At 22.5% G+C, this 25,709-nt stretch overlaps 2 protein-coding genes across 9 annotated transcripts; both read left to right on the top strand.

Moving 5' to 3' along the window:
- Positions 1–261: 261 nt before the first annotated feature.
- Positions 262–6,640, top strand: LOC726966 (angiotensin-converting enzyme). Its single transcript, XM_006558700.3, has 14 exons — positions 262–431; positions 582–753; positions 3,104–3,298; positions 3,401–3,559; positions 3,635–3,716; positions 3,790–3,930; positions 4,073–4,255; positions 4,349–4,443; positions 4,566–4,717; positions 4,798–4,925; positions 4,996–5,242; positions 5,407–5,496; positions 5,626–5,730; positions 5,808–6,640. The coding sequence occupies exons 3-14, from the start codon at positions 3,113–3,115 to the stop codon at positions 6,412–6,414; spliced, it is 2,175 nt and encodes a 724-aa protein (XP_006558763.1). The 5' UTR covers positions 262–431; positions 582–753; positions 3,104–3,112; the 3' UTR covers positions 6,415–6,640.
- Positions 6,641–8,443: 1,803 nt separating this feature from the next.
- Positions 8,444–24,471, top strand: LOC726949. Of its 8 annotated transcripts, XM_006558705.3 has the most exons (14): positions 8,444–8,910; positions 10,701–10,743; positions 17,506–17,656; positions 17,737–17,953; positions 18,341–18,436; positions 18,748–18,985; positions 19,085–19,383; positions 19,466–21,104; positions 21,180–21,466; positions 21,555–21,660; positions 21,744–22,086; positions 22,185–22,425; positions 22,510–23,375; positions 23,651–24,471. In XM_006558705.3, exons 1-14 carry the CDS (start codon positions 8,905–8,907, stop codon positions 23,820–23,822), a joined length of 4,704 nt encoding a protein of 1,567 aa, XP_006558768.1. In that variant the 5' UTR covers positions 8,444–8,904; the 3' UTR covers positions 23,823–24,471. The 8 variants fall into 8 exon arrangements, with proteins under 8 accessions (XP_006558768.1, XP_006558765.1, XP_006558764.1 ...); XM_006558702.3 differs by lacking the exons at positions 8,444–8,910; positions 10,701–10,743 and adding an exon at positions 13,690–14,003 and having other exon boundaries at positions 17,743–17,953; XM_006558701.3 differs by lacking the exons at positions 8,444–8,910; positions 10,701–10,743 and adding an exon at positions 13,690–14,003.
- The last annotated feature ends 1,238 nt before the right edge of the window (positions 24,472–25,709 follow it).

The following is a 25,709-nucleotide window of genomic DNA, read 5'->3' as shown; positions in this document are numbered from 1 at the left end:
CATTATCAATATTCTCATCTTATTCTATCTTCTATCGGTAATATCAAAAATGACATTAAAATGATAAAGATATTTTAAATTTTTCGAAATTTTCAATTAAAGAAAATATATTAAATAATTTTTCTTATGTAATTATCTATGATGAAATAATTCTTCTATTTTATATCTATAATACATATATATATATATATTCAAAACATTATTATGTTAGAAAAGTGAATAAAATTATGAAATATAGATTTCTACATTACTTTTTTATCTGCACATGTTATTTCTACTTAGCAAAGATCACAAAATCGTTAGAAGATGTACGATCTTTAATATATATTTTCGATGACTGTATGTCACGTCACACGTTATAGTACGCAAATAGAGGCAAGTGGAATGGTGTGAAAGAATTTAGATCGTGTGAACTTTGTATGAATAATAGTGTATGAACAATATTTTATGAATCATTTATAGTGAGATAAAAGTCAATTTATTATTATGCATACACAATTGCATTCGATTTAATTCGTCCTATATTTTTTTATAATAAACTTTAACCCCTATAATTGAAGTTTTGGTTTCTTTTAAAATAGAAGTGTACTAAACGAGAAGGACATCTGTTTGTGTGCGTGTCTTCACTTATTCTCCCTACTTGTCGGATTCATTCTAAAGTGCAGTTGATCTTTGTTCGTTGCACGTATTAAATCTTATCGGAAACAAAATCGAAACGTGTACGTCGAGCGAAACGACGCTCGGCTAGGAAAGGTAAGCAAAATTAAAAGTTAAACTAAATATGTTCTTTTGACATTAATCCAAGTGTAAATTGATTCTTTATATTTATACTCTTAAACTAGTCATTTACTTTGGACACTTAATTTAAAAACAATGTGAATAATTTTAAAAAAATCTTAAATTTGAATTCGTAATCTAATTTTCAAATTGTTTTTATGTTTATTTATAATAAAATTTTATAAAAAAAAAGATTTATAAAAATTATATTGAACATATTTGATTTTGAAAAAATTGAAAAAAAAAATTATTGCAATTGAATCAACAATGACGATATTAGAAAAATAGAAGTATTATCTCTTCAAAGCAATCTCTAATGACTATAATCTCTAATATATAATTATTGGGCAATTTTAAAAACAATTTCATAATTCGAATTTTCGCGGTCATTATTACGATATCTATATATATATTTATCGAAATAAATGAACATTGTATTTAGATATTAATACTGAAATTCATATGGAAATTATAATATAATATCGTATATATATATATATATATATATATATATATATATATATATATATATATTAACGTTAATATATAAATTCGCGCTCTAAATTCACGATATATATGTGATCAACAATGGTTAAATTTATTGTTGTTGTGCAAAATTTAAATTTAAAATTATTTTTGAACATATACTTAAAAATTTATTTAGAATTGCAATTTTATCACAAGTTATAACAATACATTAATTTAAATAATACATTAAAAATAATGCATTATTTATTAATAATGATAATAAATTTATTAATTTATGACATTAGTGCACAAAAAATAAAATTAATATTAAACTTAAAAATAACTTTTAAAATTAAATTTCGATATAAAATTACAATTGTGATTTAAAAAATAATAAATAGATGAATTTATAACATATGATGACCTTTATACACGGGAACAAAATGTATTATTTATCGATAGATACTTTTCATTGTCTTTTGGTCAATATTTTTCACACGATTTAAACATACAGTACATTAAAAAAAATATATTTTTATATAAGTAAATTTAATAAATTAATTTATCCTTTAAAGTTAATTTTAAATTTTTATTATAATCTTGTGGTAGAAAATAAAAAATAAATATGGAATAATGATATTAATTCGAAATAAATAAGATAATAATGAATAATTTTCATATGAATATTATTGCATTGATAACATGTTAAAAAATAAAAATAATGAAAAAAAAATAAAAAAAAATAAATCAATGATTAAATATAAGTAATTATAAGTAAATAAGTAAATAGATTCATTTTCATTTTTTAATTAATTGAAAGTAGCTCAGATAGATTATATTCACTTGATTTTTCTATTAATAATGAAAAAATAATGTTGTCAAAATATAAAAGAATAATCGATGATCGTTTGGATTAATGTACCAATAAATCATCATAACTATCTTTATGATCACGATCATTTATTCAGACAAAGCATTGAATTGAAAGCAATTAAATATACGAATGTGGTGTGACTATAGACAATCAGTGATTGACCGATTCATGATCGTTAAATTATATTGATTTATAACTTATCATCTGATTATTTTTCCACGAAATTTTACCAAATATAATTAATAAATTTGACATACGAAAGTTAAATATATGTATATGTATAAATATATAATGTAAATATATGAAGTTTTACAAAAGAATGACGTATTTTACTGACTAATGATTCATTTTAGGAATGACTAACTGTTTTTAAATATACCAAGTTTAGTAATATTATTCAATAATATATTTACAATAGTATACTAATATATAAATATTAATCAGTGAAATGAAATGAAAATAAATATAATTTGGGAAAATAATGCAACAATCGCATACACGTAATGTTTTACAAATGTTTTTGCTTTGTTTTATTTATATATATTTTATATATTTTTAATTTAAAATTTTATTGAATGATAACTTTAATTTATAATTCGTGAACGAGTTTACGATATATATTATATATGTATACATATCTCCTATTATATTTAAATGTAAATGTTAATATATGTTAGAATTAATAAATACATACATAATACATATATATATATATATATATATATATATATGAACAAATTTTTTAAAAGCGATTATTTTCTAATATATTTCAATATATTTTTATACTAGAATAATAAACTATTTAATTGACATGTATTAATACTTTAAAAATCGTATGGGTGACATACGAACATTCTATAACTTCTCGTCGAAATATTAAATAAATTTTAACAATTTTATATTCTAATATTTTCATATATCTTTTATTTAATGAATATTTAATGAATATTTAAGTTATTTATATGAAAAATAATATTTTTTTAGTGCAAAGGGATGCTATCAAAATGGGTTTGCATAATTTTTAATCTAATAGTTTCTGTGATCGCGGCGATGAAAGATGAAAATATTAGAGCTTTCATAAAAATAACTGAATTAGAATACGAGGATATTTGTTTAAGTACATCTGAGGCGGAATGGGCATTCATTAATGCACCTTCAAATGAAACATTATCATTATGGGTATAATATATAAATTTTCATATTATAAATGTGATAATAACTTAGAAAAATAAGTTAGAAAAACATAAAAATTTATGATTAAAAATTATGTTTATTTTTTAGGAAGAAAATTTAATTTCTTATGCTATTTTCAAGAATTTTCAAAAAGATCAAATAGCTAATATTTCAAAAACTGATATTAAGGATAAATCTTTACAATATAAATATGATATTACTGAAAAAATAGGTGATGCTTTATTAGATAGTGAAGATTTTAAAATAGTAAGATAAATTATTTTTTTTTTTAATTAAAAAAATCTATTTATTTGAATAAATTTAAAAGAATCCTACTTATAGCTTGTTCACTTTTCTGGGACAGTAGAATTATTAAAATTATCTACCATTCATAATGGAGTCTTAAATAATCATACAAGAAAAGGTAAAGCATTTCAGTCTAATATAAAATAATTAAAAATTAAATAACAATTAAATAAAAATATTGTGAATTTCAGATGTGGAATATATATTGTCTCATAGTAATAATATTACAACGAAAAAAACTATTTGGACAACATGGCATCAAGAATTAATCCCATTAGTTGAAAATTTCTCAGTTATCTTACCACTTGCTAATAAAGCTGCCAAAGCAAATGGTTATATATATATATTTTTTTAAAAAATATATTAATTTTTAAAAATATATATTATATTAAAAATATTATATTATTTAGTATACTTCAAATTATATAATTTAATTTTTAAAAATTTGAAAATTTTTTAAAATTATGATTTCAGGTGCCAAAGATGTTACAGAATATTGGGAACTCTTAGCTGGATATAGTAATGGTTATAATGAAATTAAATACAAATGGAATAGAATTGCTGATCTTCATAAAAAAATATTAAAATTCGCAATAGCTAATTTGTCTCAAAAGAACAAAATTACAATCAATGATACATTACCATCATTCTTACTTGGTAAGACATAATAGTATTAAATTATATTCACGTGAATAATATAATATTAAATAAATTGAATTTATTATTTAAAATTTAAAATTTTTATAAAAGGAACTTTGCAAGGAAATGATTGGATTCCTATATCAGTTGATATAACACCATATCCAGATCTTATGTACAATATTAAAAAAAATCTTTGGAAAAAGGTAAAGAATGATTTCATTTGTTATCTTTGAATTTGTTATCTTTGAATGAATTTATAATTAAATATTAATAAATTATATAACTAAATATCAATAATATTATATTAACTTAAATTCTATTTTAGAAACTTCTTGGAAAATCACTATACAAAAGTGCTTCCATCATGAGTGCACAAATACTGAGCCAAATGCCACAAGCAAAGTTTTGGGATAAAAGTTATTTTAATAAACAGTGTCCATCAAAATTAATTAATTTTTGTCAAGATGCTGTTTTACGGTAATATTTAACAAATATTTTATATTTTTATTTTTATTTATAATCATATAATTCAATTTAAATCTGTATACATCTTATAGAGTATCTACATGTTTTGAACCAACTATAAGCAACTTTCTTTCTGCACATAAAAACATTGGAAAAATTGTTTTCAATCAATTATCTGTTGAGGACACTCCAGTACTTAATATAGCTAATCGATATTCAGGTAAAAAAAATATTAAATATATATACATATATATAACTTATTAAAAATAATATTGCAATTTTATTTATAGCTTTAGAAGAAAGTGTTTCGGAATTATTTGGTATTTTAGCTGCAAGTCCTGCTTGGTTAAATTATACTCATCTTATAGATAACTCTACCGATAATGAACAACATTTAATTATATCTCTTATGATTACTGCACTTAATATATTACCACAGATTGTTTATTACATGTCTGTAGACATGTGGAGAATTAATGCTATTGAAAAAAATATAACAAATCCCAAAGATTTAATAACATCTTGGTGGGAATATAGGTAATTATTAAGATATTACGATTTTAAAAATATTTTATATTAAATATATTTTAGAAATTTTAAATATATTTAATATTATATTTAATATTTATATATTATATTTTTTTATATATTATATTTATATATTATATTTTTAACATAAAATATTAAAACTTTTATTTTAGAGAAGAATATGAAGGAATCAACTCTAATGAAGATAAAATGCCTACATTTTTAAATGACGAATATATTACTAATAATAAACCATATTTACCGTAAGTACTAATAAAGATATCAAAATAATAAGTAGTTAGTAGTTAATAAGTAAATTGATAAATATAATATTTGTTACTATACATATTTCTACAGAAATATTTATTTTTTATTTATACATATTTCTACAGAAAACTAGTTGGTACAATATTAGCGTTTCAGTTATACGAATATCTAATGGAATCGACGGAAGTTAGATATGATTCAATCATAAGAAAACAGAATTTTAATTTTTTGTGAGTACACTATTTATGAATAAAAATTTCGTAATAATTTTTTAACAATAAAATTAAAAATATTATTTCTTTAATAGAAAAATGATTCAACAAGGAAGTGGCGATGATTGGATGAAAGTAATCAACCAATATTTAGAAATAGACGAAATTTCACCAGAATCATTACTTTCATTTTTTTCGCCACTAGAAGATTTCATTGATGATATGGATGGAGATTTTCAATACACAGCAATTACTGCCAAAGAATCAGAATTAGAAGAACTAATGAAGAAAATAATTGCGGAAATAAATGCTCCACCAACATCTACTACCATCAACATTACATCTAAAAATGTGAAATCAAAAATATCAAATACAAAATCTTGGAGCAAACAAAATGACAAAAAAAATGATATAAATACTATGATTGATTCCAACAAAAATTTACAATTTAAATCATCTTTATATTCACCACAACAAAAACCACCAGAAAATCATAGTGTATTCCAATCAATAATCACAACTGAAGTTCCTTTTAATGAGTCATTTCTTGATTACCCAAACAAAGAAGATAAGAAACCAAAGATTAATAAAGCAGTGTGGGCTGTGGGTGCAGTGTTAATAGCAACAATAGTAATTTGTATAATTGCAATTTTCGGAAGACAAAGATGTCGCAAAACACCAAAAAATAGACGATATGTTTAACGATATTTGTCCATTTTAAAAAAATTGTATACATTACATATTTATTCTCGCATTTAGTTTGTAATATCTACCTAGATAAAGTTTTGCTATAAAATATTTCATATAAGAATACATTTATTACTTCGCCGAACATAATACATTCCTTATTGCTCATTGCAAAAAAAAAAAAAAAAAATAGAGGCTACATTCAAAAATATAAATGTGAATATTAGTTTCTTGATGCTGAGCAATCTAAATAAGAGAGAATGTATTAAGAAAGAAATTAAAACTTGAAAAATGACAAGTATTAATGCGTAAATTTTATTATATTCAATTATATTCTCTAATTTAAAATGATTTCATTTTCATCATGTAAATATATATATTAAATTTATCATTTTTTTTAGAAAGCACAAATTTTAATTTAAAAAAAAATGAAAAGAATATCATATGATATACATATCAAATATAATAATTCCTTTACTGCAATACCAAATTATAAAAACTAAATTTTAAAAAATGCGCAATACAAAAAATAAAAAAAAATATTTCCTGATATTTTTCAATAAAATATAAAATATCTATTCTAGTATAGTATTTTTATTAGTTGTAGTATGTATATCATTATAGCGATTAAAATTTGTATATAATTATATATATAAGAATGGATTTACAAATGTATTTTTTAGTAAAATTAATGTTATCTGAAACTTCGTTATAAAATCAATAGAATATGTAAAATATTTTTTTAATATAATATGTATTCTATATATGATACATAGCTATATTTAATTTATACATCGCATACGTACTATATTGAAGATTTATATTTTTTATAAAAGTATTTATTTTGTACCACAAAAGATAAGATAATAAAGTATTGTTCTGGTACAAAATTAAAATGTTAATTTTTAAATCACTGTTTATAATCATTATCTGTTTTCCGCAACATTGAGAACCACTCTATCCGTTCTGTCAAGTAACACATATTTATGGATGAAAGAATATACAGTCAACTTGACTGAGTCAAGACACTTGCTTAAGTAAGTAGACTACATAAAGCCAAAGAATCTATAAATTATATTATATATTTATATATTATATATTATATTATATATTATATTTTTTAATTAATTTAAAAAACTTATAAACAAATTTTTCTAATTTTTTTAAAAGATAAAATTTTATATATAATGTTAAAATAAATATATAAATATAAAAATATAAATTAAAAATATAAATGTAAATTTTGAATACAATTATAATAACAAATTTTTTCCAAATTTATATTTTCAATATATGCATATATATAAATGATTTTTTATAATAATCATAGTTACTGTTTCTCTAATAAAAAAAATTTCGAAAATATTAAAGAAATGAGAGATAAAATAATAAAGATTTTTTATCTATAAATTTAAAGGTCAAAGATTCATAGAATTTATAAAAATAATAATTTTTTCTTTTTTTAAATTGGAAATATAGTAAAGTATTTCGTTTTTTTTATTTTTTAATGATTATATATTTTTTTTACAGATTTTTTCAAGATTTAATGATTTAATGAATAAAATATTAATATATATAAATATTAAATTTTGCATATAAAAATAATATAAGAATTATTGAATATTAAAGAAATTTTTTAATATTCACATAAAATATTCGAGCATATTTATTTTATTTTTAAATAAATTTTTTTTTATATACATCATATAAACAAATTTTTTTAATAGCTCGTTCATTATTACTGTTCTCAATTATATGCGTATTATATAATTAAATTCAATAAGGCATAGGTCATTCGAAAAATTAACAACTTTTGCAGATAAGGATATTAAAGCGCAGAAAATCAATATAAAGCGAAGTCAGTTCGGAATCATGATATGATCATGTATATTTTCAGTCAGAAAAGAATACCATAATTTCAAGTTACTAACATTCGCTATGAGTTATACATAAATAATTAATCTCCCCGATAATTATACATAAATTAATCTTTATAAAAGTATTAAAAAAAATATTTAATAAACCAAAACAAAAATTTGTTGATCAATTGTTCGATCATTGACATCTGGAGAAGATATTCAAGACATGCGCACGATAACCTCAAAACATTAAGGGATGATTGTACCATGATCATTTATTATTATTGTACCCTTAGCATGAAGTCGAAAAACAATGCTTGAAGTAGTAGTTAAAAATGTATATATGCGAAAAGAACCTGACTACAAAACAGAATCATCCCCTTTCTTTGTAAAAGACCATAAATTTAGGAGCATGCGCGTTTGAGATCAGACAGGGGTTGTTGCAGTCAGGGAGGGGCTCTCATCGACAGAGTGACTCAGAATATGCATTCCGGAAAGTACTACATCTTCGTGATTTTTAAGAAGTGACATGCGTATACGGCCACTTCGTAATCATACAGTGATATTCTCTTGGAATTCTACACGATGTCATAATTCGTGGCAGTGTTAAGTGTTACGTGGATCGACTGTCAGCTGTCCCTTCACTATGAATGTGAGTACTGCGACCACCTCTAATATCAACTCGTTTTCTAGCACCAAAGAATGTGGGCGTATGTTTCTTTATTCCTCGTGTATATTAACATAATTAGAAATAAAAATGCAATGTCGTTGTCTTATAAAGGAAATACGATCAAAGATTCCTTTTTATTTGTCTTTTTTTTTAGTGTATTTTCAAGTTATAGTTGAACCTAATACGTCATTGACCTCTGTTACACATAAAATCGATGCGAAGGTTACGTCTAATCGAGAAGCTTTCCGTTTTGTACTGCGTTTTGTGCAAATATACCGATCAATACATTTTATCCCTAAAATATAAGGAATTATTGACAAAAAAAGTTTCATTAAATTCTCTTATGTCTTGATATTTTAGTTATTCATTAAATAATATTTTTCTAAAAAATTAAATTGCTAATCTATATAACAAATAAATAAATCGCTTTCATTTTTATCAATTCTTTGTATATCTTTTAACTACGAAATTAAAAAAAAAACAATAATGAACAATTTACAAAATTCAAATAACTCAATACAATTATACCAATAATGATTCGTTCTTCTTTCATTTAGACATGAACTCTTATTAGAATCCAGTGACCTTGTTTTACGGAACATTCAATTTTTGTGTTGAAAAAAACTTAAGAATCATTGCCAATCATTTAATTTCTGACTAATTACAATATGTTTTAATATTTTTATTTATTTGTTAAGATTTATACAAATATATAATTTATCCATATATAAAATAAATTAACTGAATTATTAATTTATCTTTTCTCATAAATCTTCAATGTATCATAAATGCCATAATCATATAATAAATAATATTCTAATATTAAAATAATCTTTTTGTTAATTATTTAATCATTCTGCACAATATAAAAATAATTTTTTAAAATAACTTTTAATAATTATTATAATATGAAAAATAATTCCATATATCTTTAATTATATAACTCTTATCTTATCTTATAAAATAAGTTGATTATATTATCATACTTTTGTAATTTATTAACAATTAAGTTAATAATTGTTATTAAGTAATTAATTATTAATTAAATAATAATCATTGTAATACTTATTATAAAACACAAAAACGAGAAATATTCTTAAAAAAAGAATATTTATTATTTTAAATTAAAAAAGAAGGATGTATGCAATTTTTTAACATATTTTATTATATTTGTAAAGATTCAAAAATAACATAATATTTTATAATTTACTACTTAATTTAATAATTTACTATTACTTTTTTATCAAATAACTTAAAAATTCTTATTAGTTAACAATTATTAGTTAAACTTTCAGTTTAAACTAAACTGTTATAAAAGAAATAAATATATTTTTTCAGATATTTCATACATTTAAATTATACAAAAAATTTCTAGAAAAATTCATTAGATTATGTAATTATGTAGATATCAAAGAAAATTGTATTTCTAATAATTTATAATAAAAATGAATATTCTATTGAAATAATGAAAAATTCCAATATATTATTGTAAAATTAATATTTTAAAAATTTATTTAAAATAAAAAAATTACTACGTAATTTCTGAGATTAATGCGTCACTATGTGTTAAATATCGAGAGTAATATTGAATTTCATAAATACTCGGTGAACCCTAAATGTCATTATATTTCAATATGGAAAAGTTTTCAATATAGTAACATGATATAGTAAAAAAAATATAGTCGCATTTTCTTTCATTTTTCTTAATATTACAAATATTACCAAAACTCTAATAGAATTAATAATAATATGATTGTAATCATATTTTTCAGACCTTGGCGACAGGTATTGTTTGTAGCAACGGAGAACGTGTTGGTAAGTTTAATTATGCATTTAATTTATACTTCTTTTTATTTACTATTATATATATATATATGTAGATCGATTTTTAAAAATTGATTATGTTGTATTTAATTGTTTCTTTTTATATCTTTTGTAATAACTTAATAAGTTTCATTCTTTCATGTTATTAAATGTTAATTGTTCATATTCATTATATATTTATTCATATAAAAAATAGTAATGTGAATATTTTTTTAATTTTTAAAAAAACTTTAATTCTTTGTTAATATAGAAAATTAAAAAGAAATTTAAATATCTTATTGTATCTTTATAAATATTTAAAAGTGATATATTATATTATAGTAGGTATATTATATTATAATAGGTATATTATAGTTTCTAACAAATCTTTTGACTAGAATCATTTAAAATATTTCCTAAGCAAAAAGATGTAAATAATGCGACATAATGACATAAACGTGATTTGATCTCGTCATGATTTTTATTTCTCTGAACTTGATTAATTTCCTACTTTTGTATTTTATTCTACAAATATAAAAGTTTTAAATATTTTTAATATTTAAACTAAGAATTAATTTTTCATAGTAAATATTTCCATATAATAATTTAAATTTACAAATTAGATGATTAAGTAGTATACATTCAATTCTTTTTCAATTTGCAAATAAAAAAATATATATTTTTAATAATATTTTTGATATCTATTATTAAAATTCATAATATGAAAAAACTATAAATTATATTGAATTAAATCATAACAAATTAATTCGATCATATATTATTTTTGTATCACTATGATCTAACCTTTCCTCGTAAATCCATCGATAAAAATCTATCAAAGATAAAATCGATTTGCGTTTGTTACGATCTCCAATATGAAACACTGCGTATGCATTCAATAAGCCAGTAGTGGAGAGCTGCTCTCTATTCTGGCCGAGGCAAAGCGGGTATTTATTAATAGAGATTAAACTCCGCGTCGTGTCGTGCCGTGTGCAAACGCTCTCCCGCGCAAGACGCATGCTGTTAAAGCAGTCTGACTCAGACAGCGGTCCAGAAACTAATTCTGCCAAAATAAACGTGGAAAAATTGTGTTACATATCAATTAAATTATATGCATGATTTCTATTGGATTAAAGCTATCTATTTTCATGATTCGGAAAACAAGTGTTATATTCAGTGTTGCTTTACAAGCATTCATATCAGAATAAATTGTGTGTGATCAGTTATCTAGTGATTTACATGTAAATGATTTTAAAAATTATTAAGTTCATCACATGAATATCCAGTATAAGGATAACAATTTTGTACTTGAATATTTCTTATGTAATGTATTTATAAAAAAGACTTTTGTCTTTTTTTTTAAAACATTACACGTCCGTTTCCTTTTATTCAATTATTATTATATAGAATATACAACTTGTAAAAAATATTCATTACGGTTTTGAAATTCATTTAATTATTTTTTTACATACTTATTGTTGAAACTTATAGTATATTAAAAGTTCATCAAATATGCTTTTAGTACATGTTTACATACATTTATTTATTATGAAATCAATAAAATTACAATCCTTTTGATATTAATACGTGATAAATTATCAAAATATAAATAAGAAATTAATAATTTAATGTACTTTTAATTAAAATTGCATTAAAAATTTTTTTTACTTGTATTATATAATATTTTGAATTGTTTAATAAATTATTAATAAATATCGTTTATATATATATATATATATATATATATATATATATATATATATAACTATATATATAATTTTATTATAATTTATATTACATATATATATTTTAAATTTTTTTAACAATTTTTAACTTATAATAATAAAATATATTCTGAATCGATTACTTTCATGTATGAACAATTTTAACATATTCATTGATTAATATGATTCAACGTTTTAGCAAGTTTTATTTTCATTCTGAATTTCGAAATGTTAATCAGTTCGATGAATTCTTATTATCTTAATGTTCAAACTTAAAACAATTGATTCACCACTTGTTGCAATTTAAGCAGTTAAACATGTATACTGACGTAATGACTATTATTACTATTATTGATTAGAATTTTAAACTAATACCAAAATGCATATTATAATTACAATTAGTTTTTCATATTTTTGATAAAACCATATGTATATATCTTCTATTTTGATGTTTCGATAGTTTACATTAAATCATTTTAATTATCATATTCCATTGACATTTTATTTTTATTTTAAAATTTTAGAATTTTTTAATATTTATAATAATTTTCAAATATTTCTAGATCAATAATTTTATAATAATTATTGATTTGTGATGTTTTACATAAAAGAATTTAACCTATACTATTTAAAAACTTAATTTTAATTTATATATATATATTTTAGATAAAGATTTAAGAATTAACGAATACTAGAAAAATATTTTATTTGAAAAAATTAAAAAAAAAATAACTTTTCAAAAAAAAAACATTTCAAAATTCAAATTCAATTTTTTTAGTTATAATAGCTTTCTTTTTATTTTATTGTAAAACCAGTGTAACATTTTTGGATTCTTAAAAACTTGTGCAGACATAGTGTAGAGCAAAAACATTCAAGCACAATACGTGTGATCACTTTTCGCGATGTAAACGGTAAGCGAAATGATGTGCTAAACAAAGGCATCTTTGAAAGATGTCATCGGTTTGACTACAGACGAATAATCAACTTTGTTTTACACGTATTTCACATGTCAAAGTGCATACATCTTTCGTACAGAAACTGTTAGAAAACTGTGAAGTGTTGTGAATTGTTCCTATTTGTGATGTAACTTTAATGTGATAAATATATATACACATATGTATGATGAAAAGTGAATATTTTAAAACAATGAACAAAAGAGCTATGATATTTTCATATTTGAACTATTAATAAACTTTGAACTATTTATTTATTTCTTTTATTTTAAATTACATATACATATGTGATTTGATTGATTGTGAAATTTTCTTCAAGAATTTTTATTAAATATTTTGACTGGTTATCCAGTGAAAAAACGTTACTACTATGTTGTAACGTGATAGAATAATAAAAACGCTGAATATTGACAAATGATGATAGTGCTTTTGTTGTGCGTCATCATGAAAATAGCAGAGTTTTCTGTGGGTCGTATGAGCCCACCATTTCAAACGCCTGCACAACCGCCACATCTTCATTATGGCAAACGCAAGAGACAAGAACGAAAATATTACCATCGACTTCATGAAAAGTGCAATTGTCTACTATATAATCGTAAGAAAATAAAAAAATGAATATGCTTTATATATGCTTTTTATTATATATTTTTAATTTATATTTAAGTACTTAAATTTAAATATGTTAGGATTTGATAGAATGTTTATCGATAATTGAAATAGTTCATTTAATAAGATAATAGTTTAATAATTAAAAAATTCATGGATTGAAATTATTGATGTGTTTAATAATTTAATTCTTTTCAAAGAAAAAATTTATATATATATAAAATCAATTTTCAAATATAATATATATTTAGTTATCTAGATAAATTAATTATTATTAAAAAATTGTATATATTATTTTACTCAAGGCTGTGCGTATTTAATAAATATAATATCAATTTAGATAATGAAATCTCAAAAAATTATATTTTTATATTTTAACAAATTTTGTTGTTATAAGTCCATTTAAAGAATTAAAATGTTTACTAATTTAAAACTCTTTCACAATTATACTATAAATATAATTATATATATATACATACTCATACAAGAATAGTATGTCTTACTATTTCGAATAATATTCTGTGTAGAAGTATATAATATACTTACTAAAAATATGAAATATTCGAGCACACGAAAACATGCTTATATGATGATATTGTAGAATAATTAATTTTGAATTATTATAATATTATTAAATAAAAAGTTTTTAGAAAGATACAAAATAAATATTTTCTTTAAAAAATGAAATTAAAAATGCTTGAAAGATTTCTAAACTTTAAAATAATGCTGTATATTTTAATATAATATAATATAGAAAAATAATTTTTTATATATTTTATAAATAGACTTATTATTTAATTATTGAAAAATTGTAAATAAAAAACTAAGTTAAATGAATCGATTTTTTTTTGACAAAAATAAAATGGAAATATATTTCATCAGTTCATGCATAAAATTTTCGTCGTGTCGCAAAATTTAGCTCTTGAATTTCTTCTGGCACTTCCCTCACTGCAGTTTGCTAAAATTATCTTTTACTCTCGACTTGAACAAAGTACTGTGAAAGATTTTTCCTCAGATATGTAAAACTACGACTAACATTAATATTCAAACCATCAAATATATAAAAAAAAATTTATTCCATAAAAAATTATTTCGATAATTAATTAAATAATAAAAATAAAATTTATATAATTTTAATTACGTTTAATTTTTTTGAATTTAATGATATTAAAGGCATTCTAAAATAAAATTAATTTCTATGTAAAATATTCTATAAAATAATAACTTCATATAAAATATAATGTACGAGAAATATATTAGGATCAACTTAATTCAACTGATTCTTTATTTATAATATTCTTATCAGATTCTTATTCTATAATATTTATTAAAATAATTTTATTATAATCTTTTTCACAATTTAGACAATATTTATCATCTTAATTAATCTATTCTTATTATTAAAATAGTAAAAATAATAAGAATTGGATCTCGATTATTATTAGAGATAAGTATTTATAATTAATCTGATTTCTCATTTCATCATGATTTTTGAAGTATTATTGTTTTTTTAAAACATATTGCACTGATAAATAAAATAAAATAAGAATAATTAATCAAAGATGTAACATTAAGAAAATAAGCAGATTGAAAATGAACTTCCTATAATTTATATAGTTTTAGTGATAATTTTAGTGGACTATGATAAAAAATCTACGGGAATACAAAGAATAAAATGTTTTATTCAAATCTAAATTTTTTAATAAACAGATAAAAGAAATATTGTAATATATTGTATTAGTCAGACTTGTACCTGATTTTTGCCCACCCTTTACACTGGATTGATAATGCTCATGCGCTGCATGAGCAATTGTACTCCATAGGCGCAGTTAAAATGAATTCCTATGAGTGACGGACGGGTTGTCGCCATATGGTCGTGAACATGAGTGTTTTCGGATAACATTTATTAAATGTAAATATTTTCTGCAAAACAAAAAAACCCATCGATTCTGGCGATGCGATGGAAAAAAATTATTCGAGGTACGATTTATAATTCGTATTTAAAACAATTTTCTTATTATCATATATCAATACATTTTATTCTTTGTGAAAAAATGTGTCAAAGATTGTCAAAAATATATATAACAATCATTCATTCAATTTTTTATATATTATTAATCGAAAATAACAATGAATTATAAATCATATTACTACATATCTAGTTTATGATATTCATAACTTGTATATTGTTATCTACTCTTGTATATGTTATCTATTCTGTATATTTATTAAATTTATATAAATTTAAAACTAAAATTAATATGTACAATAAATTAAATCGTATATCATATTCCTATTTACTTAATGTTTTTAAATATAATAATAATATTATATATATTGTATTGTCAATTAATTTATATTTATAATTCTTTTGTAATCTTTCTTTCATTACGTTAAACTAAATATTTTCTCTAAAAGATTATTAAATTGTTTTTTTTGTTTTTACTTCAATAATTTGAGAACAAATTATTTATTATATCATCATGTTATATATATATTTTTTACAACATCGATTTTTTATATTGAAATTAATGTTTTCGATTAATATGTTAATCGATTAATTATTTATTACATGATAACTAACCTTAAAACACGCTCTCTTAACTGTCGTGATGACGCGCAGCCTTGATCATCCCCGATACGGGACACGAGCACTTACTCAAATAAGTCCGCCATAACCTTAGTCTGACGTCATTGATTGACATTTCTTTATCTTGAACATTCCACACTTTATGAAGGAAGAGAAACATCTAATATGATTAGTGTTATCAATATATTATTGATTATTTTATTGAAAGTGAATCAGTAATTATTTTCTAGTCCAGAAAAATATGTTCATTATTGATATATTATTATAGTGTTATATTATTAAAAAATAATCATTATATATATTTTTTTAATAATGTGTAATGTTATAAAATATCTAAATTGATATATAATTTTTCATGATTTTTAACGTGATTTATATATGAAATATGACATGATAAATATTTAATATGAGGTGTAATCAGAGTATAAACAATGTAAATATGCCCAATTATGATCAAATTATTGATTTTACATGATTTTTAATAAACAAAAAATATTATATTATACATGATTTGCAATTTTATATTGATAACAAAAATATAATTAATAAATCAGAAATATTTTATCTATTCTAAATATGGTTTGTTCTTGAATTTTTTTTTAATTATATATTATTCATTTATTATATCACGTAATTAAAAAATTATGACTTTAAAGAAAATAATATTAAATGTTATAAATTATTATAAAACTATATAAAAATTTCTCATTAAAATTAAAAAAATATAATTTAAAAATATACAATTCTATAAATAAAAAAATATTACAATGATTTTTTTATTTATAGAATTAAAATTTTATACCAATAACTCAAAAAAATGCAATCTGAGTTATGTCAATGTTATAGCAAATAAATGATATGATTTGGTAATTACTTATTAATATTATTTAATATATTTTAGGTGCAGGCAAAGGGGCTGCAGTGATGGAAGATCCACAAACACCAGGATCTGATTGCAACTCCAATCCTGCAACAGATTCTATCCAACATGATTTAATTAGTTCTGAGTTTGTGCAAGATAATGTGGAATATCAATGGTTCATTGATTATGGGTAAAATTTTATTAAATTATAATTTTTATATTTTAATTATTTTCTTATAAATATATATATTTATATTTACATAATGTTAGTTACAGAGGAGATGGAGGACTTCATGTTCATCCAAGCGTATTATCTTCACTCTCTGCTTCATATTCTCGAGAAGATTTGGGCTATTATGATGATCTTGCCCGAAATTTGGATGCTAATTTGGCAGAAATTGATATGGAAAGTTTTCGTACAGCAGACATTCATACTCTGCTTACAGCATTACCTGTCATGTGTACAGATCCAGTTCAACATTCAGAGGTAATAATATTGATTTCTATATATTTTTATGTATTATATAATCTTTTATTTATATTATAATATAGTTATATAATCTGATTATCAGAAACAATTATTTTTATTGTGGATAGTTTGCAAGCAAATATATTTTATAAATTTCTTGAACAATCAAAAAGTAATACTTTATATTCTTATTAATATATAATATATATCAATATCAATATATAATATTGATGAATTGAGACAAATTTTTGTAAATATTATCCTTTTTTTTATAATCATATATAATCATTACATATAATTTTTAACATTTTAACATAAGTTATAACATTTTAAAATATTTAATGTTTTTCCATTTTTGTTATAAATAATATTTTAAAAGCATTATATATCTTCATTATATGGCAGTTTAACTATCAAAGGGAACGATATGCTAGTATATCTGGATCTGTTATGGAAAAACTTGACATCGGTTCATCAATCAGCCCTCATACCAGCAGCCAGGTATGATAATGGCTGAAAATGTTGAATTTCTTGTATTGATGTTCCTTCAATACTAAAGATAAAATAAAACATTGATATGAATTTTATTTAACTGAAAATAAAACTTGATTTGCTTGCAATTCCTCTGCATGATTAATATAAAAAATAAATAATTGCTGATTTGATTATGTAACAATTGAAAATATGAAAATAATATAACAAAATGATATTTAAAAAATGCATGAAAATAAACAATATTAATTTTGTGAATTGCATGGTAAATTATCTAAAAATATTTAGAACTTATAATAAAACCATATTTTATATTAAAGGGAGAAGATTCAGCTTGTTCAACAACAGATACAATTTCAATATGCAAATCATCATTACTCTTTTCACCTTTGAAAGAGACACCTATATTACCACCAGGAGGTAGTTATAGTGTTGACTCTCTGGACTGTGAAGATATGCTTTTAACATGCCAGACAAATAATAAAGACAACTATACTATTGCTTTTGAAGGTAGTATTACAATGTATTCAGATGGTTCTCAAGATTTTGAAAATCAAGGTATAAATAATTTTCCAGTATAAATAACAGAGAAATATAATATTTATATAATATTTATATAATAATTATATAAATATAATTTTATTATCTTTTTTACAGAAAAACAAAAAACTTATGAAACAGTAGAACCATATTATAAAAGAAATACAGATTTGAAAAATGTATTGGATTTATCAATGGCATGTTCTGATTCTAAAATATATACTACATGGAGCAATTTGAAACATTCTTCTATGAATAAAATTATAACTCGACATCCATCAGGCAATAACAATACAATACCAGAATTTTCACATGGTATAGAAAATATTATATCTGTAACAAATAAAAGAAGTCAAAGTTTACCAGATCTTACTCAAGCTACTCAATTACATCTCAATATACCTCTTAATTTTTCCGTGAGTTTTCTCAAAATTTATATATTTTTTATATTTTCAAAAAATATTTTTATGAATTAATGTGATAAAAATATTTGAGCAGGTTGATTCTGCAGAATCAAATAATCATGCACAACAATTACATAGTTCAGGATCCATAATGAGTCGATCTATAAATGAAGAAAGTTCTGATAATGGAGAACATAATTTAACAGAAAAAAGATTACAAAATTTAAGTCTTGTAAAATTATTTATGAAACAAAAAAGTATGAGTGCTGAAGGAATGAGTCTTACTTTGGATCAATCAGATTCTACTAGTGATAATGGATGGCCTACAAATAATAGTGCTAGTGACAGTGGTACTAATACAAATACGCAAATACAACGGCAAAATATAAATAATATTTCTAAACATCAAGTTCCAGAAGGTGATTTTTCTATTAATTGGGTTAAAAGTGATCTTCATAATAATCAAGAAACAGAAAATGAGAAAGACAGTTTTAATGACATTCCAAAATATACTTCAACAATAAGTGAACAAAAAGATGAAATGATGTCGTCTGCATCTGTAGAAGAATTATCAGAAAATATGTCTAAATCAGATTTAACTCATGATAATGATATTAATCAAAATGATTTTGATGTCATTCCTGTTTTCGAACATCAACGAAAAACAGCATGGGTCAAATCTTTAGAAAAAAAATATCCAATTTGCAAAACAATGGGCATTCAAGCAATAGCTGAGACAGAAGATAATTCGGTTCAAACATCGTTAATATTTACAACATCTGTTAAAGAAAAAGAAAATCCTTCTTTAAGAGAAACAATTGTTAACAAAAAGCCAGTTTATGTTGTATATCCGAATTATGCTTTACCTGATTTATCGTTTTTCAATATTAAAGATACAAAATTGGATAATATAGCTTTAAAACCACAATGCTTTGGAAAAAACAGAGTTAGTTGGAAACATACTGGTAAATCCAGTAGACCATTCTCGTGTAATGATATAGATGCATTGCGTCAACGAGGATTTTCACATGTTAAAGACTGGGAGTCATTGACATTCCTTTTGCCTACTGAGTATAAGAAAATTTTGCATGATGTACCAGAAGTTTCAAGGCATATTAATATTCATGAAGAAACGAGAAAGCCTTTATTTTGCCTATCTCCTCCAATGCGTCATAAAACTCGTACCATAAGTGAAATCATACCAAATAATTCATCCTCCACTAGTAGTACCGCGACACAACCATCCTCTGGATATCGAGGATCTTCTACAATATTAACAGATTCTTCAACAAATCAACAAACGTTAAATAATACAACCAATCCATTATATCTTTACCGTTATGATAGTATTAGTTCTGAGGCCAGTTTAGTAAGTAATGAAAAAAAAGTGCATAGACAAGTTAGTAAAACAAAAAAAACCTGTCCGTCTCTTCCAAAACGATCTCTTTCGTTACCTTATGGAGATCGTGAAACTGAATTTCCTCATGGAAAAGTGCCACCAAGACCACCTTTACCCAGAAGTATTTTAAGGAAAAGCAAGGTTCCTGCAAATAAAAGATATAGTATGTTTGAAATGGGAGATGTAGAAGAAATAGAAGATCAATCTTCTGAAACAAATAAAAGAATGTCTTTACAAGAACCATATTATATGAATAATGATTTACAATTACCATGTCGCGGTCGAATCGCTGATTTAGAGAAAGATGTTGATGAAACGGAAGAAAGATATATAGGTAAATATTTTGAATTATTTTATTATTATTATACTTTATAAAATATAATTACTTAATTCTTTAATATTATTTTAGAAAGAGCAAATGAAATAGTTAATATTGGAGACTTAGAGACTGAAAATTCTGAAAATAGCGAAGATGATATAAAACAATTGGAAGAATTTTTGAAGCGTAGCGGTTTTTCATCACAGAGTAGTGATGGAGATATTGAAGATCCCGATGTTAAATTAAGATCGTATGTAAGAAAATTTTTAGCTCTCAGGATGAATAAAGATGTTACCAAAGCTACTGATATGATAGAATCACAGAAAAAGACTGTCAGTTTTGCCATAAACCAAAGGAAAAAATATTTAGATAATAAGGTAATTACATTTAATTTTCGTATTATTATTTATTTAAGTTATTTAATTAAGTTTTTTATACACTTTTTTTGAAAAAAATATATTTCAGATTAATAATTTAAATGTTGCAAATGAACAAAATAAAGATGCTGGCTTTATTGAAGAAAAAAAAGCAATGAGTCCAGATAATAAATTAGATTTAGATGAAAAAAGAAGTAAATATATTATTTATGATTTTAATATAATTTTATTTTTAATTTTTAAATAATAAATTATGAATATACATACAAATTTTCAGAAATGATACTATCTGCAAATAAAGCAGTAGATTTATTATTGAAATATTGGAATAGTGAATCAATTCATAGTAGACAAAATTATAATGATAAAAATGAATGTGCTCAAATCTGTGTTAGCAATTTGTGTCCAGCTTTGTATGCTATTATGTCAGATGGATTAAAATCACATTTAAATTCTACATTTGGACCAATAACGAATAGTGTTTGGCAAGTTGTTGAAGCTTCTTCTCAACAAGGTCCAGTTACTAAAACATTAAATGAATTAGTACAAAAAATTAATGGTGAAGATGTTATTACAGAAGGAATGCTAAAGTTTCATGCATTTGTATTTGGTTTATTAAAGTAAGTTAATAATACAATACTAAAACAAATCATGTTATTTTATATGTGCATATTTATATATACATATTACTATTATTATAAAAATTATCATTTTTCAGTTTAAGAGCTTTGGATGCATGGTTTGCATATTTATGTACAAGAGAATCCATCTTAAGGAAACATTATAATAGCAACAGTTTATTTGTGGCAGCTTTAGCCAATGCAAATGCACGAGAAGTTGTCGATGCTCTCTTACATATTTTAAATCCTCTTGCATTTTGTCCATTTCAGCTTGATCTTCTATATCAATATCGTCAACTTCATAATAGTTTTGGCAGTTTAAATAATCATACCATAAATGTTAGTATTATTAAATAATTAATTTTTAATATATTTAATATTATAAATTTATATATAAATTTATATTATTAAAATATTTCACAGGCTGTAAACTTTAGAAATATTGATCTTACTGCAAAAGAAAATCATTTTAATAAAACAGATACATGTGCAATGGTTTCTAGTCCCAGAAAAATACGTCCACGATCGTGCGTTGCTTATAGTAACTATGATGATAAATCTGGTATACATAAGTCAGATATGGAAACAGTTAAAAAACGGTTAAGTAATCCTATAGGATCAAAAATATTTCGTACTCTCGATAAATTGGCTTCTGAAGATTCTGAAGATTATACTGATAGTTTAGAGCATTCACCATTAAATAGAGCCTCGAATAAACAACCTATGTCAAGAAAATCTCATAGTCCAGATAATAAAATAGATGACGAAGACAATATGTCTGGAGAAGAGAAATTTAGAAAACTTCAAGAAAAATGGGAATTAATGGTTGGAAAAGAAGATACCAAAATTCAACCATCAATATCAACACCTTTATCACCTACGAAAACACCTACTAATGTAGGAAAATCTAAAATACCTAGGCTTCTTACTTCACCAGTAAAACAATCTAATACAATATCAGGACCTGCTAAAAATACAAAATGTCCTATTTCGGGAATTCCATCATTAAAAAAACCTATTATGTTATCAACAACAAAAATTATTCCAAAGAAATCTTTAGAAACAAGAAGCAAAGATACAACAAAACGTACTAGTAGAGTAGATCAAGAAATAATAGGAACAACAAGAACTCATTTAACAAGACCTAGTTCTCTACCATACAAATCTTATGGCGTAATGTCTAAAGATAAAAATTTAATATCTCCTCAAAGACGAGCGGCGTCTACATCTTTACCACGACCAACTACTACTAGTACTACAAGAAATCCTCCTGCAAAAAAGCCACTTAAGTAAGTAACGAAAAAATGAATACATATAATATAATTTTATTTAATAGTTTATTGAATATTATCTAATAAATTTAGTAGAATTTTATATTTTTATTATTTTATATTTTATCAGTTGTTCTGAAATTTAATCTTATTTATATTTATAATTTTTATTAAATTATATATTTATTAAATATATATTTTTTATTTATAATTTTAGAATTTAATTTTTTGTTATCTTTTTTGTTTCCTTTTTATAGATTAGTTAAATAATAGATCGCGCATCTCGGTTCCAGAGAGGTTCGCACAGTTACACATAGAATGCCATCAGATAATGGGCATCTTGCATTTGGAGAGGGTGAGAAGCTGAAAGTAATTTTAGAAGTAGATAGTAAATGGTTATTATGTGCGAGAGGTGATCGGAAAGGTCTGGTTCCGCGGATGTGTGTGCATAATATTCAGACTTAGCCTTAGATTAAATATAAGAAAACTAAAAAATAATTTAAGTGGAACAAAGATATAAGACTTAAATGTTACGAAATTTAATGTTACGAAGAAAAATATGTACAGTGTATTAAAGAAAAGGCATAGAATTGTTTTTAAAATATGACGTGTTATTATCTATAATTGTTTGAAGCTTCATTTATATCGAATTGCGATAGTATTATATAACTGTATTGTCATTGACAAGAAAGTAGATATCACTAGTCATAGGCTTTCAAACCAGATTATATTTAATTAATTGAACATACATCTATTTATAATCAGAATGTACATATATACAGTAAAATATGATAATAATGATGATAAAGACGATAATGACGTATAATAACTTACAATAATTATGAATGTAACTGTGATCATAGTATAGGTAAGTTTATTAATGCGATTGTACGAACATTGAATTTCATTTTTAACCCTCTAACTTATATTTTATTATTATCTATTCCGTACATCGCACGATTAATAAATATCTCATTTAGTTTTATCTGATGTATAAATCATTACATCGTGTGCTTGTGATTCGCAACAATCACATTTTTTTACTTGCTTCATGTATTCTTTAGTATGCTGAAGCATACAATATAATCAAATAAAATCTAAGATCGTAATTGTATTCCTGTATATTTCTTCCGTACAACAGTATATTCCTTAAGGCATCTTATTTATTTAGAATATGAATGCAGTGTAAATAAACGAATATAAATAATAAACATAAAGTGTATAAATTAGAAGAAAATAATTCTAGTTTGAAAAAATATTAATCTTTTAAAATCTGAAATATTTTTTAAATAATTTTAAATTATATTATGCAAATTAAACCATTTTTATAGAATTAGATATATGTAAAAAAAAAAAAACTTATAATTTAATAAGCGGCAAATAAAAAAAGGTGTTACTAGATATGTTTTATAAAAATAAAATTTTCATGTTTATTAAATATGTTTTTTAAATTTGTTCCTGTTTTCTGCAAACTTTAATGATCCAATTTTAATTATCTTGCTTATTAAAATGTTTATTATTTTATATGCTTTCTTTGTATGCAGTGCAATTTACGTTATATATCATACATTATTAACAAAATAAACTGTTATAAAACAGTTATAATGGTATGACAAATGGTAATTCATTTTATTCCTAATATATAAATAATGCTATTTTATTACAAAACAAAGGCAAAGTTATCTACATAATTAGATGCTAAAAATGTTACATTATATTATTTTTTCAAGCACCGCTTTTTTATTCCCTCTTTTATAATGTTTACGATCGATACCATGATCGTTTCATATTGGAGGAACTTTTTCTGCAACTAACACTCCTTATATACAATTTTATGAAAATGATGATTTCTATTAGAATTGATACATTTCATTTGTTATTTCATTAACGCAACATTTTCGTATATTCTTATGGTATAAAAATTGTCAAGCCAACGATACAAAAATTTGTTATTATATAATATGATTTTGAAAACAGTTACATCCAATGTGCATAGGAACATTCTATTGCTATGAGTCACATTATAAGTATTTAAATTATAAGTAAGAAATTATTTTTTTCTTTAACAGTCTTATTTCTAAATTTACATTTTACTAAATTCTATTTACAGATCTTTGAATATATGAATTATATCTGATTGATTTATTTATAATATAATACAGTTAAAATAAAAATAATTTTACAATCGAATTTTTAAAATTTTGAATAATGAATTGTTTCAAATTTTATGTTAACAGTACCAAAAGCAAACAATATGATTAAATGATACATATATATATACATATACATATGTGTATATATATATATATATATATATATATATATACACACACACACACACATATGTATAAT

This window comes from Apis mellifera, linkage group LG4 (assembly GCF_003254395.2).
Source record: "Apis mellifera strain DH4 linkage group LG4, Amel_HAv3.1, whole genome shotgun sequence".
In the NCBI taxonomy this organism is placed as follows: domain Eukaryota; kingdom Metazoa; phylum Arthropoda; class Insecta; order Hymenoptera; family Apidae; genus Apis; species Apis mellifera.
The sequence above is the reverse complement of the archived record's forward strand: the minus strand, read 5'-3'. Positions and strand labels throughout refer to the sequence as shown.

Excerpts from the sequence above, each read along its gene's own strand:
- LOC726966 (XM_006558700.3), top strand. The coding sequence starts at position 3,113 with ATGCTATCAAAATGGGTTTGCATAATTTTTAATCTAATAGTTTCTGTG. Across the intron at positions 3,931-4,072 it reads TAAAGCTGCCAAAGCAAATG|GTGCCAAAGATGTTACAGAA; the intron begins GTTATATATATA and ends TTATGATTTCAG. Across the intron at positions 5,731-5,807 it reads AAACAGAATTTTAATTTTTT|AAAAATGATTCAACAAGGAA; the intron begins GTGAGTACACTA and ends TTTCTTTAATAG.
- LOC726949 (XM_006558701.3), top strand. The coding sequence starts at position 13,823 with ATGATGATAGTGCTTTTGTTGTGCGTCATCATGAAAATAGCAGAGTTT. Across the intron at positions 21,661-21,743 it reads AGATTTAGATGAAAAAAGAA|AAATGATACTATCTGCAAAT; the intron begins GTAAATATATTA and ends ACAAATTTTCAG. Across the intron at positions 23,376-23,650 it reads CCTGCAAAAAAGCCACTTAA|AGAGGTTCGCACAGTTACAC; the intron begins GTAAGTAACGAA and ends TCTCGGTTCCAG.